Source organism: Epinephelus moara, chromosome 7, assembly GCF_006386435.1.
Source record: "Epinephelus moara isolate mb chromosome 7, YSFRI_EMoa_1.0, whole genome shotgun sequence".
Taxonomy (NCBI): Eukaryota; Metazoa; Chordata; class Actinopteri; order Perciformes; family Serranidae; genus Epinephelus; species Epinephelus moara.
Genome location: NC_065512.1, coordinates 15,082,923 through 15,101,787, shown reverse-complemented (window position 1 = coordinate 15,101,787; position 18,865 = coordinate 15,082,923). Strand labels below are relative to the sequence as shown.

Sequence of the window (18,865 nt, the reverse complement as noted above, 5' to 3'; positions counted from 1 at the left end):
GGACTACAAAACCCATTCAGAAACACTTCTATTATAACTTTTACACTTAAATTTATACCGCGATATATACCGTTACCGTGAAGGGATTCGATTTATACCGTGATATAAATTTTAGGTCATACTGCCCAGCCCTACGTCTGCGAATAATTCAGCTCCCCGTAAAAACCTCCTGAACGTCTGGATCTGAAGTTATTAGAGAAAAAAGGTGAGCACACATTAGCAGGTGCTGGGCTAGCGGCCTGTCTGCAACAAGCCAAAGACCATCAGAGAAACATTTGACCCTTTTACACTGCCTGTTCAAGGCAGGAATTTTGTACCATTATTCCGCCTCAGGGCTCTCTATAAAAGGTACGATCACGGAATGGGGGACAGAGTTGATGCACTTTTAAGCTGGCAGCGGAGGTAGTAACCGAGCCAAATCGACGTCTGTGCAATAAGGACAGGCGGCAGGACAGGATCGTGAAGGGGACAGGTGTGATGTTTTGGTGATGTGTTATTTGTGCGACCCAGCACTGGGAGATTTAAAAAGCAGTTAATAGTAGTTAGCAGCTAACTCGAAGATGAAGAAAAGCAGCCGAAAATGTCCACAAATTGGGAAAACATGTTGCTTTTTTTATGTGAAACTGCTTATTCAGTGTTTACTGGTTTAAATCACCTGGTCTGTTTGTTTTGGAGAGGAAGTCACCTCTACGGATGATTCAACTCCTGGTGAAAACTGTCGGAGTGTCTAGATTGTAGGTTATCAGAGAAAATAGGTGAGCGCACATTATGAGGTGCTGGGCCAGCAGCCTGTCGGCGACGTGCCAAACAGCTTCGGAGAAAAAATGATTTTTAACATTAAACTGTTTTATTCAGTGTTTTTACCAGTGTAAATCACCAGGTCCGTTTGTTTTGGAGAAAACGAGACATCTGGGGATAATTCAGCTCACAATAAAAACCTACAGAGTGATGAACACTGACTGAATTCTAACTGGGAGAAGTTATCTGTTTTAGGGTTAAGATTTTTTTGTGTTTTTTTTAACGCACAGATAACAAAGATCCTCAAAATCAAAGACGTCTGTGGTGTCAGATGTCATGCTCTTTGAACACCCTGATTGCCTGTGTGATAGCTTAGCCACATGTGGCCATGTGTCCCAGATAATATTTGGGCGGATATATGACCATGCCTACTGTGTGCGCCTGTGTGTGTGTGTGCGCTTTGGACCTCTGCGTCTCGGGCAGTGATCGGTGTGTAACTGGAGACGGAGAGCCCCGTAGCCATTCGTCTCCCGTTGAGCAGCGGCGACGCTCTGCTATTCATCCCCATTTAGCGAGACAGAGAGCTGGCCTACAGGGCTGTGTGAAGTGCAAACACACACACAGGGCGGGCACCTGCACTGAGTCTGGACACACACACACACACACACACACACATACATACCAAGGCTCTGGATTTAATATTGTAGTGGACATATATATATATATATATATATATATATATATATATATGTGTATGTGTGTATATGTATATATGTATATATGTACATTTGCATGCATGTAAATCAATATGCAGACGTGAAATACTCATATTGAAACACACACAGGACACAGGCACACGTACATGCCCAGAGACAGACGTAGAGACGCGTATACAGGCAAATAAACTATAAACAAGTCCCTGTATACCAACATACAAGCTATATAGACGCATATACTCCTATATAGACACTCAAACTACATACGGGCATATGAAGGCATATACATGAATATAGTGTGTACATGCAAAGGAGATACTAGATAACGTCCCTCACACGCACTTAGGCATGTGCACATATTCACAGGCATACGCAAACACAAACACGTACATGCATGCACACACACGCGCACACACACACACACACACACACACACATAGACACACACACACAACCCTGCTGCCCCTCCCTCTGCTCTTTCAGGCGCGTCTTTAAATATTCATCACTCTGGCTGCTCTGAGAGTGCCGTAAACGCTGCCTCACACTCCAGGGAATCGCTAAAGCCTACTCTATCATCTGCTCTCCCTCCGCTCTCTCACTCTCTCTCTCACTGTCACACACACACACACACGCACAAACACTTCTGGCCGCAGCCACTCTCCAGCATAAACTCACGTGCACCAACACTCGAAGGCACAGCCAGCGGCATCGCTGGACACACAGACACACGCCGGTACATGAATCAGGCGCAAGGAAACACATGCGACGGACAATGAACTGATTTTGTGCGTGTGTGTGTATGTGTGTATGTGTGTGTGTTTACTGGCTGCTTCCAGCGCAGAGGGTTGAGTGGTGTTGTGTTCCAGGAAACAGGATGTCTCTTTGTTTGGGTTTTATTCTGTTGGTGAACGTTAGCCGCTTTGCTCCCCAAGGTCTGTGTGTGTGCCTCTTTGTCTGTCAGTGTTTGTGTGCACTCGTGCAGGTGTGCGTGTGTGCATGCGTCCACATATTTGTGTGTGTGTTCTGTTTCTGCACAACATGCTTGCCTGTTTGTGCGTTTCCGCCTGATTCCAGTAATATTTGCTCGCGCAGAGGATCGACAAAGATGTGTGTTTGTGTGTGCTTGCACTGTGTGTCTGTGGGTGTGTGTATAACGGGAGTCATACCCGTAGCTGTGACAGTAATCCCCATGTTGACCCTTTGATCAAAGTAGATCATTCACGTGTCCATATCCATGGAGAACACCATATTCTTGCAGATAGTTTACAAGCATCAGAGTTTTATGCACATTTGAGTGGCTGAGGATCACATGCTGTCACCAGACAATGAGAGGCCTGTCCTCTGTCGTTACTGTCCCAAAGGCCGCCTCACATGCACAATAGACGAGCGAACAACCAGCAGAACCTTTGGAAACAGTGTATCGGCAGGTCAGGGTTTCTCCTGAATGATTTTCAATCGTTGAGTTCATCAAAATTTAGTTATTTCTAACTTTGTGGCTTAAAACTTTTGAATGGTGAATGGACTTCACAAAGACAGCACCTTCCTAGTCATCTGAGCGCTCAAAGCGCTTTTTACACTACGAGCACATTCACCCATTCACACACACTTTCATACACTGGTGCCCAAGGCTACCACACAAAGTTTAAAACACTCACACAGTGATTGAACAGCCATCGGGAGCAGTTTGGGGTTCAGTACCTTGCTCAAGGATACTTCGACATTTTGAAGATCGACTGATTAGTGGACGACCTGCTCTACCTTCTGAGCCACAACCGACCTAAAGTCGTTGAGAGTTAAAAAAACAAACAAAAAAAGCCTGATCGTAGGAATGGAATAAATTAAAGGGATGTTGAACTGTTTACTGTTGTCATTTAACTAGCACAAAAGAAAATGGCGATTGTTTTAAGTTGTTATAGTGACAATACATGTTAGTGTGGTCACACTGACTAGATTGGGAATGTCATTTTGACCGATTTTTATACCTGTTTTCCTTATTAAACAGAAAAATACAAACATACACCAAGTTTCTCTTTTTCACCAAACTTAGACTGATGTTTGCTTAATTGCCTTGTTAGCTCATCGTGAAACACACTTCATTCAAACTCAACAGAAGCAAAATAAAAAGCACCAAAACATCTTAGTTAGTCTTGTTAGTCATCTAATTAGTTCTTCCACTGTTTCAGCAATCACCAGCTCTCGTTTGGTTGAAATAAACCCTTGGTTCTCTGATTTAGATGTGAAAATATGCTGATCTAAGTGCTGTTTATCCCCCACGGTCTTTCTCACCCTCTCAGGTGTCCACTGAGCAGCAGCTCTCACTTGATGTCGGAGGCAGCGACAGTAATGTTAAATCATAATTTTGTTATTAAACAAAAGAAACAGGGGAATAATAGTTACGGTAATATTCTGAAAGTAACGTACTGCTCAGTTTGGTCGTTACTGCAAAACCTCACCTGAGTGAGTTCGGTACACATTAAAATGGCCGTACTCTGCTCAGTTGACTTGAATGGGAATGTCCGTTCTTCTCTCACTCTGTTTCTGTGGATCTGATCATGCTTTGAAGGATTTGAATTCACTAAGTGGATTCTACTTGGTTCAAATTTGATAATAGGCTATCATGCCCCAAAGCATCGTGAAGCATAATTAGACATTAATGAACTGTGGTGATTTCTAGTTATTGTTTCCTGGTGTCTGTTGGTGAGAAATGTTTGTTGTTTTTGGTGTTAAAATTCTGTTTCAGTGATTGGAAATTAATTTAAAATTTTAATTTCAGGTGCATTAAAATCATCTTAATAAGCCTAAAAGCTTTCTGAAGACTAAGATAAGATAAGATAACCTTTATTGTCCACCTCAGTGGAAATTTGTCTTTGACTTATCTGAAAACCAGCAAAGGTAAATTCAAACACATAACACAAAACACCATCATAAACATACAAATGTACAAGATACAATGGTGCAAATAGGAAAGTAAGATCAATAAGAAATAAACAATAAAAGAGAGCATTTTATCTTGTGGCATAGGGAATAAAGGACTTCTCCTATTCTTTCAATCAAGCTCAAGTTCGTTTGCCCCCTAAGTGCATTCTTTTTGGGCAGGTGTGAACACAGCAATCACACTCAGGTGCACACCAAAACAACCAGACCAAGACCTTCTTGAAGAGGTGGTCTCGGTCTGGTTACAAATGAACTCTGGTGCGGTTCGTTTGTTGTGAGAACGTGTTCTGACCTGGATCTGAACCAACTGCAGTCACATGACACATTGTTTGGGTTAAACATGAGCATGTTACAGTCCTGGAGGATTATTAATGTGCACCTCCTCCTGTACTGCCTTAATATGCACATTCAGCACATCCAATGCATCAAAACATTGTTTTCTAGTTGGAGCCGCGCCTCGTTTTCAAACTGTATGGTTTGACTAAAATGAACAATGACAGCAATATAGTCCACGATGAGCAGCGCTAAAATCAACCTGCGTAGTTGTCCCTCCATTGTGACATTAGAAAGTGTCACATTTATCTTGCAAGTGTACTCTTCTTCAACGTTTGCTTTACTTCCTGGATTTTTCCCACATGGAAATTCTGACCAATCAAGAGCAGCTTTCTCACACAAGGCATTTGATCTGGTCCACTTGTAAATGCTGCCGTGAGAACACGAACCAACTCTAGGCAATTATACAGCTTTGTGACAAAATTAGTCCCTGATTCAGACCAAAGCAAGACAACTCTAGGTCTGAAAGCACCCTTAAAAACATTTGCATAGAAGCTGAAGATCCCTACAGAATCTTCTAGATTCAAAGACAGTTTGTGTGGAAGAATAGAAAAAAATCCCACCTGAACATTGTGAGAAATTGATTTCTTTATACAGGAAGCACCTTAAAAGCTGGCATAGCAAACAAAGGCTTCACCACCAATTATTCAAGATATTTCAGTTAGTGTGTTCAATACTTTTTATCCTGTGTCCTTCCACTTCATTGCACCTAACTTTTTGATGCATTGAAATGTTACAGCTTCTTTTATCTGTGTAACTTCATTGAGTTCACACCAATGTCTGGTGTAAATGCCATGTGAATAGATGCTTTGGAAATAATTATTCATTCATTATTCATTCAATATCCCCCCCACCCCCATAGTGCACCATAGTTGCAGTGATTTGTTCTCAGAAATGAAGGCTGACAATGATAACGGCTGCAATAAGTTACCCATGCCTTGTCATATCAGGACATAGCCAAACGTAAAGAGATGTTTAAAAAAAAAAGTCCCATTGAATCACATTCTGACCTTACACAGAGTCGAGGGATTAAGCTCGTTTTGGCAGAATGATCCCTTTTAGTCAGAGAAAAGTTCAGATTTGCTGTCAGCAGCAGCACCGCGGGCAGCACTAGGGCCTTGTTTTGGCACTGTGAAGCATGTGATTCGTCTGGAGGAAGAAGAAGGAAAAAAAAAGTCAGGCAACGAGTTGGAGAGAGGAAGAAGTGCGATCGGGGTCAGGATGACTTCTCTGTCTGGCCGCCCTCGTCCACGCTGTTACAGCACACCTCTCCTACAGCTCTGAGGATGTTCAGCACAACAATTAGAGGCAGACAAAGAGAAGGTGAACTCTGACGGGAGGGAAACTGATGGCTGGAAAGTGGTACAGACTGGCAGGGTGGGATATTGGGAAGGATGGGGAGAGGCAGCGGATGAAGGATTTTGCACAGGATTCGGAGCGTGTGAGAGAGAGAGACAGGTTCAAAGAGTGACTGACAGCATGATAGATGGAAGGTCTGAATAAGTGAGCGAGGCTCGGAGACGCCGCACGAGTGCTAATGATTGACTTGATGCTTACAGGTGGCAGCAGGCGCCGACTGAACGCTACATATGTCTACCTCTATGCGTGTGTGAGCGTCTGAGTGTGTTTATTGTTGTTGACCATTTGCTCCTGAGTCATACAGTATACACAATATCATCCCTGTTGTCCAACACCAGTCAGCCGACTGTGAGTCTCACTCGACTGCGCCGCACACACACAAACCACCGACAAACACACACACAGCAGCTCAGCCAGGCATCGCCCGCAGCCACACTCTCCTTCCCACTACTGCCTCCCTCATTCATCTTTCATTAGCCCGGCTCGCACAGGAGAAACAGCCCCCTCTCCCCTCCTCCTCCTNGCCCTCTTCCTCCTCCTCCTCCTCCTCTTCCTCCTCCTCCATCGCTCTCGGCCCTCGTTCCCCTTTGCAGCCTCACTCTTGCACATTCTCACCTCTTTATCGTGTTCTCCTTTCCTCTTCCACTCCCTCTCTCTCCTTCCTGTGCGGTGCTGTTTCTCTGACACTCGTCTCCCCCTCCCTCCCTCCTTCCCTCCCCTCCTCCCTCCCTCCCCTCTTCCTGTCTCTCTTTCTCTCTCCCTCGCCTGCTCTTTCTTTCTTCCTTTCATTTCGCTCTCCGTCTCTCCCTCGATGGAGGGGAAAGGCTCTTCGCCTCTAATTGCGGCTGTTCCGTTGCCATGGCGCGTGTTGCTCGGCGCTGTGAGGTTCTGTGTGTGTGTGTGTTGGTGTGTGTGTGTATGTGTGTGTGTGTGTGTGGCAGGCAGATGATTGCTTGCTGCCAGCTCTCGTTTCCCGGACGCCGATCGCATTTCTTTGCGGCAGCAGGAGGAAAAAAAAAAAATGAGACGCCAGAAATAGCCCCCCTTCACACAGACCCACTCACTCTCACCGCTGCGCTGTCAGAGAAACACACACACACAGGCACACACACAAACACGCATCCACTGCATTTCCTCTCCACCTCACATTCTCAATGCATATGACCTAGGTTATACTGTATGTACACACCTCTACGCACGCAGGCAGTGATGTGTGTGTTTATGCGTGTCCACATGTGTCCGACTTCCTCTGAGCGCATGTATGTGTGTGTGTTTCCTGCGTCTCCAAGGAGGTTGTGTGGGGACTCCTGATTTATTTCACCTTTAATGGGAAGTGAAATGAATGTGAGCAGCAGCTGGTCTGGTCCTCGGAGATACAGCAGTAGGCTAACCCAGAAAATAGGCAGCGTCGCTCTGAAATGGTCCTTACTTCAACAAGTGCCAGGACACGCCACTCTACGCTCCACTAGCCGCACTGTTGGTTTTATTTTAAGCTGCATTTAGGCATTTTGTTGACACCATTACCCTGAATGACTTAAAACAGGTAGGCCATCATTACAGGTCGGTCTTCAAACCTCCGGCCAACCCGATTCCGGTTTCTTTCCTGTCACAACTTTTCAGACAGTAGTTGGAAGGTAAATGGAGTCAGATTAGTAGCAAATAAACCTCGCAACCTCGTGCTGCAAAAGAGGATAAGAGGGGATTATAACCAGATTTGTGGACGAATCTCCATAATCATCTTCTGTGCTTTTCACCTGCAGTTCTCACTGGGTTTTAAAGGAAAGGGAAAAAAAGATCATAATGATGTGCTTGCCTGGTTTGACAAAGTAAAAGAGCCTCTAACCTGTAATTTAAAGGTGCAGCTTTTTCAGAGCGCTGGGCAAGAAACCAAACATTTACAAGAACTTAAGCCATCTGAAATCATGTCAGTATGTCTGGTCAGTTCTCTCCGTCGGACAGCCGATCACAAGGCTTGAAATACTTTTTCCTTTGTAACTTTTAAAATCATATGCACCAAAATGTTTTTTACTACACAGTTTGGTTTATTTGACGAGGGCTTATCCAACCAAAATTACAGTAATGCAGAGTGAAACTACTTCAAATTGTACATGGTCATAGGAGTATTTTGAGCAGCTTCTCAGCAATATGGAGACGTAAAGTGTCAATCGTGTGTGTCATGGTCAATGCTGAAGAGTTAGCAGCCTTGCACACAATATTTTCTGCCCCAAGTTACATGAACCGCTGCAAGTAGAGGTGAGAATTACGCGCACCACTTAAATTTTACATGCACTACCACTTAAATATATGCGCAAGGTATTTCTAGCTCTGCTATCATGCGTGCATCCGAAAGCACAATAACAAATCACATCTAACCCTAAGAACAAACAGCCGATTACTGCCGGTCGGCAGGTTCCTGTTACCTTTGTGTGAGTTCATTCATAACAGAGGAAGTGATGTCGGCATTGTTCCACCTCTTTGTTTTATGGATGTAATCAACTATGAGCACCTGGTAGTCTAAATCTATTAGTGACCCAAATGTTGGAGGAATTACACTTGGACACACCGGTGCAGATGAGGAGAAGCTGATGCAGAAAAAAAAAAAAGACGTTGACCTTGTCGGCCATATGGGCACACTTTGGCTTACAGAGCGAAATCAAGCTTAATGTTAACAGGGTTGTAAAATAGTTGCAGCTTTGATATTAAACACAAGCAGTTTGCTCCTACACCTGAAACAGAGCTTTATCATATCATATGATGCTTGAATGGCAAAGAGAAAGTAAAGGCAGAAAACTGCAAAGATTTATATATAATATTGCCAGTTTTAATTGTTGAAACATTTGTGAAACAGTGTTTTTACTTTAAGTGTCAGTGCTCTGTTACATTGAAATAGATTTGATTTCATTTATAGTTACCGAAATAAATGTGGCATTTCATCATCTTATGAATCTGAGGTTATATCGCCCAGCCATAATTCACTGTATTATCAAATTCATTGCGATCTCTCTGTATGATTACACCAAACAAATGACACCATGTTCAAAAATGATTGGTAGCCTAAACTCAGTGATAGTGGTAGTTTTTCTTCAAATTAAAGGTCCAGTATGAAGGATTTGGGGCATCTACTGGCAATATGGAATATAATATTCATACTTTCATCAGTTTATAATCACCTGAAACTAAGAATAATTTTACCATACAGTGGGCCGTTTTTATCTACATTTAGAGCATGACGATGCCTCTTACCTGGAGTCTGCCATGTTGTTTCTACAGTAGCCCAGAATGGACAAACCAAACACTGGCTGTAGATAAGGCCATTCATGTTTTTGCATCGGCTATCATACTTGTCACACAAGCTCGGCACATGGAGGACTTTTCATTTTCACTTTTCATCTCACCACTAGATGCCACTAAATCCCACACACTAGACTTACTTTCTACCTCAAGTAAAATGTTGGTCCTTGTTACTTCTCACCGACAACATGGTGATTTTTTTTTTCTTATCTGTTACTCATTTAAATGTGTTGAAAGTAGAGCTTGGGGATATGGAGAAAATCAAATATTATGATTTGTTTACTAATTAACATGATATCGATATTGAAACGATATTGTAGGGTTGACTCTCTGTGCTTTCACAAAATATTTACACAATCAGACTTTAGAGAAATAATCCGTAATGTGGATATGATGACAAAGTGGGTAAAGGCAAATAATAGAACAGCTAGAACAGTCCGGTAAGTTTAGAAAATTACAGTAATGCTTCACTTTGTAATCCAGGCTATTATTTGCTTAAATCACTGAACTCAACAGGCTTATATTTGGGACAGGCCTTTAATTCCTTTTACACAAACACTTTTGCTCATCAAAAATGGGAATTGCGATCAAATTGTTAGTTGGAACCAGTACGATTATTACTTGTGTAAAAATTAGGCTTTGAATGACATATCAATTGTATGTTATAATATGACACTGGTTTCATGGCACTCGAGGATTACGGCACCCGGCATACCAACACAACACCACTTAATCCTGTTAAAACAATACTCATAGCTTGGACTAATTCTTATGAAAAACCATTTTAATTCTTTTGATCGGTGGCCTCTTACAGACGGAAGGAATATGAATAACTTACAGGGTAATATTTTGACTTTGACAGCGTCAGGGACTACACTACTTAATTTTTCACCATGCTGGTAAATCTGAATTAATTGCTGTTTTCATTGGTGTTCAGCGTTAAGTAAAATGAACTGTGTTTTGACTTTGAAAATAAGAGCGTATCCCAGATCAATGGATCCTTACACTCTTATTGGGTTCAAGTGGTGGTTATCTTCCCTACCAACAATGTCATTGTCCATTACGATGTTTCACTGTGGACATCGTTATATGCTAATTTGGTAGACATCGTCCGACGTTAGTGCAAAATAGTTGTTTTAGTTATTTTTGCATGCTTACACAAATCTGTTGCTAACATTACTGCAAGCTGCCGCTGTCTTACTTAATTTGATGCAGTTGGTTTCTTTTTTCTTGCTGTGGGTCACTGGAATCGGCAGTAACACTGTCATAATGGTGTAACAACAACAACAACAGCAACATATCTCACTTGAATTTGGATGTTGTTGGGCACCAGTGGAAATTTTGATGTTTTGATGCTTGGCGTCTCTATAGCTACCCAGGCCTGTTTATTCAGCGATGTGCAAGGTGCTGAGTCCAGTGATGTCACACTATTGGCAACACTGTTGTGAAGTGATTAATGGGGACAGTAGTTCAAAACACAACAGTTGTGCTGTTACCAAAGATTTCAAGAAAGTAATTACCATTTTAAATAACTGGAGACTTGTCTCATCTTCTGACTGTCAATCACGAGCAGATGAGTGACTGTGGTGTCTCATGTAACTTCTTGTAACCACAACACAACAGTGGTTCTTTCCCTCAAATGGTTGGTTTTGTATCTTCCTTCCCTGCGGGGCATGAGTAGCTCGAGGATGACATTCCCGACCCTGAGGTCAACCACTGCGGCCACTTAGTTCACTCTGCACACCAAACCCAGGACCACCGCGCGCGGGGAAAACGCTGTGAGCTGTGCGCGGTTTGATTCTCTCGCTAATAGATCAATAAAAGACATTAGCGGCGGGCTAACCCGACGAGCAGCGCTAATACAGGGTTAATCCAGGGTTAATGGCTGAGCAGCATCGTTCTCGGAGGCAGCCATTAGTTTGCAGACGCACCACACAATATCAGGTTCTGCTTCTAGTCATGCCCCGGGCTTCCAGAAAAATAGGCAGAGGGTGGGGGATTGAAAAGAAAAGAATCGTGGATCGCCCTCATGAGTCAAGATGAAAATGAGATATCCAGACAGATGAAACTGAAAGCAAAGGAACTGGAGAGATATCGTAGAAGGGGGTTGAGGCAGTGTGTGGGAAACGTGCACGGAATGAGAAAGAAGGAGATAGAGATGGGACGGTGAAATTGTGGTCAGGAGAAGCAGGAAACTGAGATGAGAGAAAGGGGAGAGAAGCAGAGGGAGGGAGTTGAGCGCTACACTTCTCCCTGTCCTTGTAAAGTGCTGCGTGCTGTCGAGGCGGCAGCCAAGAATGTGTCAGCCCAGCCGTCTCACGCTGCCTAATGGGCTCTTAAACGCTGATATAAAGCTCACTCGCTCTTTCGCCCTCCCCTTTTCCTCTCTCTCCCCCTCTCTTTTTCTGCCTCTGCTGCTCGCTCTCATTACCTCTCGTTCTCACCCTGTCCCTCAGTCTGTCACTCACTCGTCCTCTCCCTCCCTTTCTGTCGCTCCGTCTATCAACCTCTGTCTTTCCCCTTTTTTTCCTGTTTCCTGCCTTTCTACTTCTTCTGACTTCTCCTTCAATTACTTCATCCTCACCCCTGAAGCTCTCTTGCAGGTTGTCTCTTTATTTACAACTTTTTTTTTTTTTAATGGATGAACTCAATACTTCTGTCTCTCCCTCCCTGTCTCCTCCAACAGGCTCCATAATGCCTTCTACCCAAAGGATCCATCCTTCTCACTCACGCTGTTGCACGTCCTGTCAGCACCACTCCACGGCTTGGCCAATGCCTTTGTCTTTGGCTTGGATAGGGACTGGTGGAGCCTACTGAGCCCCACTGGCATGCAGGTAAAACAGCTACGCACACATACATCTGTAGCCCCGTTCAGACATGCAAATCACTGTGCTTGGAATTTAACATGTCGATCATGTCTGAATATGCCCCCAAGGTATTTTTCATAAAGGTTGCTGTGCCAATCTGGCTAGGTCGGACTTGGTAACACTTCCATTCACATTATGCAGATATTTTTTTGACCAAAACACTAAAGCCCCGTTTCCACCAAACGCTTTCGTTATGGTACCTTTGGAACCAAAAGTAACCCTTCGGACATGGTACCTAGACCCTAGTGTTTCCACCACAAACAGTACCCTTAAATGTGGGCGGGGTTAATGTCACTCACTGCTCCATCCAGCACTCACTGCTCCATCCAGCACTCACTGTATTTCCTCATTACCGGTGAAACAGATGGAAGTCTGCACCTCGTTTATCATCCACAGAACGAGGCTGCATGCCGACATTTTCAGGACAAAATAAAACAGACTGCAGTGAGAGTCTCTCTCCATGGGATATTTAAAAATAGCGAGTTTGTGCATTTAGTCCTTCTAAGGCAAGCTCAGGGGTTTAGTGTTGCTGTAGCCCACAGGAACGACGCTCCACAATGCTTTTTTTTCCCCTCTGAGTGAGGATTAGAACATATGCAGTTCACGTAATGCAGTCGAAATTAATATGATCCACTCATTACTAAAAGTGTATGTCATCCAAAAACTAAATTTATAGTCAAAGTTGTCATATGGAATATTTAAGGTGTGCTGATGGATTCACGTCGTCAACTCATCCAAGTTATTTTTTACTCCGACTCCGGCTGCTGGTAGAGGCAGCAAAACATCCTTTTATTTTGTAGTTACAGTCTACTAATAAAACTCTCCACAGTATGAACAGTGGTTACATGAGCCTCAAAACCAGCCACAACTCAGCCCTGAGCAGAGTGACCGTCCTCAATTGACCAATCAACAGACTGCAGTGTTCACAGCTCCACCTTTTAGTACCCGATCTGTGTGCTAGGTACCCCAACAGAGGGGGGACCAAAAATAGGGACGGTACGGAACGATTCCATTAGTACCATCCACAACTTTTCACAGTGGTAACGGAATAAAATCGTACCAAGCTGAACTGAACCATACTGTACTGCCCGGTGGAAATGGGGCTTAAGACTCCCTTTGCAGCTTACAAGGTTGCTGTGTTCAGATTGCTGTCAGATGGTGCTTGACCACATGTAAATGCACCCAAAATGCATTGGGGACGGATTGTGATCCAACCAGGAGAATCTCCTCTGGAGGTTGTCAGGGACGCATTTGCAGTCCCCAGCAAGAGGATTGTGTCCTTTGACACTTAGACGACTGTTTGATCAAATTGAATGAAAAGATATGTATCCATATACTTTTTGGTGTTATTTCTGCTGTACTCAACTTCCACCAAACGGTGACTTCTAAACCCAACTATGATCCAAACCCTGACTTTTGTGTACACCCCTATAAATTAGGTCTGTCTATAATGAGGTGGCCAGTGAAGGTCTTAAAAAATGGTGCAACAGAGTATTTGGTGTAGACAAGGTATCAGTGGTATTGGCAGTAGAAGCAACCACTTCATACTGATAAACAACTGACGCAAGCAGTCGACTAACAGAAAATTAATTGGCAACAAACCAATGCCAAAAATCCACTGATGTGAATATTTCTGACCCTATTAATTTTATTTGTTGGGAAGCTGAATATCTTTGAGTTTTTTGCTGTTGGTTAAGTAATTTAAGTGTTCTAACTTGGGCTCTTGGAAACTGATCAGCATTTTTATGCCTCTACGCTGTCAATAGCTGTGGCTGAAAGCAAGATGTTTTTGGGTTGTCCGTCCTATTCTCGTTGCTGGATACCTCAAAAAATGCCTTGAGGTAATTTCTTCAAAATTTGCACAAATGCACTTTACAATGAACTGATTAGATGTGGTGATCAAAGGTCAAGGTCACCGTGACATTGCACCCGTCTCATTCTAGGGAACACGATATCTCAAGAACACCTTGAGGGAGTTTCTTCAAATTTAGCACAAACATCCACTTTGAGTCAAGGATGAACTGATAATTTGGTGGTCAAACGTCAAGGTCAATGTGACCTTGTCCATTACATTCTTGTTAATGCAGTATTTCAAGAACATCTTGAAGGAATTTATTCAAATTTTCCACAAAACGTCCACGTGGACTGAACAATGAACTGATTATATTTTATTGGTCAAAGGTCAAGGTCACCGTGACCTTGCACCTGTCTCATTCTCGTGAAAAGGCTATCTCAAGAACACCTTGAAGGAATTGCTTTAAATTTGGCACAAACATCCACGCTAAATCAAGGGTGAACTGATAATTTGGAGGTCAAAGGTCAAGGTCACTGTGACCTGTTTTGTTGCAATCTTGTTAATGCAGTATTTCAAAAACACCTAGTGGGAATTTCTTCAAATTTGGCACAAGCATCTATTTGTGGAGGATAAACTGATTAGAATTTGGTGATCAAAGGTCAAGGTCACTGTGGCCTTGCAGCCAGTCATTCTTGCAATCAGGATATTTCAAGAACACCTTGAAGGAATTTCTTTAAATTTGGCACAAACATCCATTTTAAATCATGGGTGAATTCATGATTCTGTGGTCAAAGGTCAAGGGCACTGTGACCTTGCACTTGTCTCATTCTCTTGAACAGTGTATCTCAAGAGCACATTGAGGGAAGTTCTTCAAATTTGGCACAAACATCTATTGGGATTTAAAGATGAACTGCTAACAGTTTGGTGGTCAAAGGTCAAGGTCACCATGACCTTGCATCTGTCTCATTCTTGTGAGCAGGATATCTCAAGTACACTTTAAGGGAATTGGTTAAAATTTGGCATAAACATCCACTTTGAGTCAAGGATGAACTATTAATTTGGCAGGCAAAGTCAAGGTCACTGTGACCTCCTCTGATGCATTATTGTTAATGCAGTATTTCAAGAACATCTTGTGGGAATTGGTTAAAATTTGGCACAAACATCTATTTGTACTCAAGGTTGAACTGATTTGAATTTGGTAGTCAAAGGTCACTGTGACCTCACTAAACATGTTTTTAGCCACAACGCAGACATTCGTATGCTCATTATGAATTTTTTTTTTTATCTGAATGTCTCATGGGATAAAATTAAGTGATGACATTTTCGATATAAAAGGTCAAAGGTCAACTTCACTATGACATCATAGTGTTCTGCAGAAACACTTTTTAGGCCATTATACTATGCTTCAAACAGAAGGGGAGACATTAGCTCAGATAACAACTTGGTGACACTAATTTTGGGTGTCCACCTTCAAACTGTGTTGATTTTATAGATCTTCTGTGCTGCCGGGGGAAGGTGTGTGAAGCGTCCGTGTTTACTCAGACATGGATGCAAATTGTAACTGCAACTTAACAGGTTCTTGGAGGCATACAACTATGAGGCGGAAATTCTAGTTCACTATTTTCTGACAGTTTATAGACAAAGTGATTGATCGAGAATCAGATTAATTAATAATAGTCATTGCTTATGTATTTTATAATCACTGTAAGAATAAAGAGTCCAAACAGCCCTCATACTCCTTACGAGTTTAAGTTAAGTGATGTTGTAATCCTGCAAAACTAACCAAGTTTTTAGCCGTCTTCTGAGTTCCTCGCTGCAGAATTTGTAATTAGACTACTTAAATTTCCAAATTGACAGGTACCATCTGTCACAGGTGTTCACGAATCAACTACACAGGAAATAATTGTTGGGTCTGATACCAAAATCCCCTTATTTAAAGAGTGGAATTACAAATCACTAAGACTTTCATTTTTTATTGCTTTCACAAATCGAGCTTTTAGGGAAATGTAATGAAGACAAAATTACCAGACGGATGATGTTTTTATATTTCAACCGCAAACCTCAGTGGATGCATTTCAATAAACACCACAATCAATACAGTTCTCCACAGATTTGTCTCAATCTACAAACATTGACAGTATCTGCGGATATGAGCCAGAGCTCATATTGAACCACGAAAAAAAAAGTCTCTGTGGTCCTCTTTCACACGTACACAGACACACACATATTGTCACCTACTCAGTGTCACCAACCCCGCTGATAGCGGGTCATGAGCACAATGTGGAAGACTGGAATGTGTGGTATGACCTTCAACCCAAATGTCAATGTTGCACTGTGGTGAGTCGGGAGAGAGGAGTGAAATGGAATCTCAATGTGTTCGTAAATCACAGAGAAAACGCTGTTTGTGTGTGTCGGAGAGGGGAAAACAGAGAGAGAAGAGGTGAGAAAGAAGACGACACGGGGAGTGAAAGAGAGGGAGACAGGCGGCGTGTGTGTTCGTGCTCTATCGTGACTAACAGCCGGTTGTTATTCATCTTGGCATGCGACTCCCAGCAGCCCCCACACATCAGGTGTGAGATTGGCGGTGGAGAGGAGGGGTAAGGGAGAGAAGGAGGTGGTGGTGGTGGGGATTGTAACAGCGTTAAAGCATTCCTCCCTCAACGCAACAAATCTGCGCTTTTGTACCCCCCCCCCCCCCCCCCCCTAACCCTGCCTCCTCGAGCTCACTCACTGTGTCTCCCTTTCTCTCTGTGTCTCGTGCTGTTTGCCTGCAGTGCATTCACATGCGTTTAAAGGGATTGGCTCAGGTCTTAATACACTTCTCCTATGCCTCATATGCACTGAAAGAGTTGTCGGTCCCTTCTCACCATATTCACCATTAAATGGGAACTCTGGTATCCTGCAACCCAGACCTTATTTTCTGGTGTTTTTGTGTCTAAAGCCCTTTTTATACACTATAGGGCCGCTACAAAGTCCCTTCTTTATGCCGCCTTTGCATTTTTACACAGAACCAAACAACGGTGGCATCATGCCGCTCCAGTGTGTGATTTTTAGACAGCATGCATGCACCGCGGAATCAAAAGAGCCGTTTCAGTGTGACATATAACACAACAGCGTCAGCCTCTAGTGTGACACATAACTTGCGTCAGCAGTGCTTTATAAACAGTAACAAAGGCATAACATGGCAATAACAATCATTTACTGTCCCTGTTATATAGCGGCTGATCTCGCTTTGTGCTCGGAGGGTAAAGCCCCGTTTCCACCAAACACTTTCGGTATAGTACCTTTGGAACCAAAAGTTACCCTTCAGACATGGTACCTGGACCCTAGTGTTTGTTGTGTGTTGTGTTACAGTACTCTTAAATGTGGGCGGGGTTGTTGTCACTCACTGCTCCGTCCAGCACTCACTGTATTTCTTCATTATCGGTGACACAGATGGAAGTCTGCATCTCGTTTATCATCCGTAGAACGGAGTTACACGCCAACATTTTCAGAACAAAAACAAACAGGCTGCAGTGAGAGTCTCTCTCCATGGGATATTTAAAAATAGCGTGTTAGTGCATTTAGTCCTTCTAAGGCAAGCTCTGCAATGTTTTTTTTGTTGTTGTTTTTTTTCTCCAAGTGAGGATTGGGATGTAGGCAATTCATTTAATCTGGTCAAAATCAATATATATAAAAGCTTTAAGATCCACACATTACTAAAAGTGTATGTCATATAAAAACTAAAGTAAATGTCAAAGTTGTCACAGGGAAATTTAAGGTGTGCTGATTGATTCACGTCGTCAACCATGCATTGAGTAACATCACAAGTAAACGTTCCACCTTAAAAGTTGCCGGCAGTCGGCCCAGTGAATCTAGTTATTTTTTTCTCAGACTCCAGCTGCTGCAAGGCACCAAAACATCCTTTCATTTTATAGAAACTCTCCACAGTATGAACAGTGGTTACATGAGCCCCAAAACCAGGCACAACTCAGCCCTGAGCAGAGTGACTGTCCTCTATTGCACAATCAGTGGACTGCAGTGTTCACAGCTCCACCTTTTAGTACCAGATCTGTGTGCTAGGAACGGTTCCATTGGTACCATCCACAACTTTTGACAGTGGAAACGGAAAAAAATGCGTACTGAGCTGAACTGTATCGTACTGCTTGATGGAAATGGGACCAAGATGTTTGGTGGAAACAGGGCTATAGTTAGCTAACTACTAACATTGACAAAAAATTGCAGCAGAAAAATTGTGATGTAGCTGTACAGGTTCGATTAGACCTAATGACCTAAATCCCTATGTTTTTTTTTTAAACTTTGAAAAGTAGCTTCCATGTCAACTGAAAATGACACTGACGGGATGAATAAGTCGTGCGCTATGATTGGTTAGTGCAAAACAAAGCAGTACCAACACCCAGAGTGTTTTCCACCAATGGAGATATAATGTTAATAACAGCACAGCAGAGCAGTCTGACTCCAGAGCACAGAAAAGAACATAAACACTGAAGCCATTGGTGGTAATCAGTAAAAAACCCTCCCATCTCATTATTCTCATTCACACAGAAGACTGCAACGTGCTTCCAAATTATTGCAGTTGACTTTTCCACATGAAAAAAGCTTTATACTCCCACACACTTGTCTCTGCTTTTTCAGTTCGGTCAGACAGTGACCTTCTCAAAGACCAGTTCACTTACTTAACTGCCAGTTATGTTTCATACTGCAATTCAGCCGACTACAAACATGAGTGAATGGTTTGGAGAAAGAGTCTAAAAATAATGCTCTCTTTATTTTTATTGAATTGAAAATTGAATTGTGAGAATTTAAAGCAAACCAGGGTTACCCATTCCCTC

General features: G+C 42.8%; 1 protein-coding gene across 2 annotated transcripts in view; it reads left to right on the top strand.

Annotated features, from left to right (window-relative positions):
* si:dkey-100n23.5 (cyclic AMP receptor-like protein A) overlaps window positions 1–18,865 on the top strand; it is a 73,757-nt gene that overhangs the window by 50,351 nt on the left and 4,541 nt on the right. For both annotated transcript variants that reach the window (XM_050049138.1, XM_050049139.1), the window contains one exon: window positions 12,058–12,205. In XM_050049138.1, the coding sequence (XP_049905095.1) occupies window positions 12,058–12,205 (148 nt within the window). The remainder of the gene's footprint in view (window positions 1–12,057; window positions 12,206–18,865) is intronic.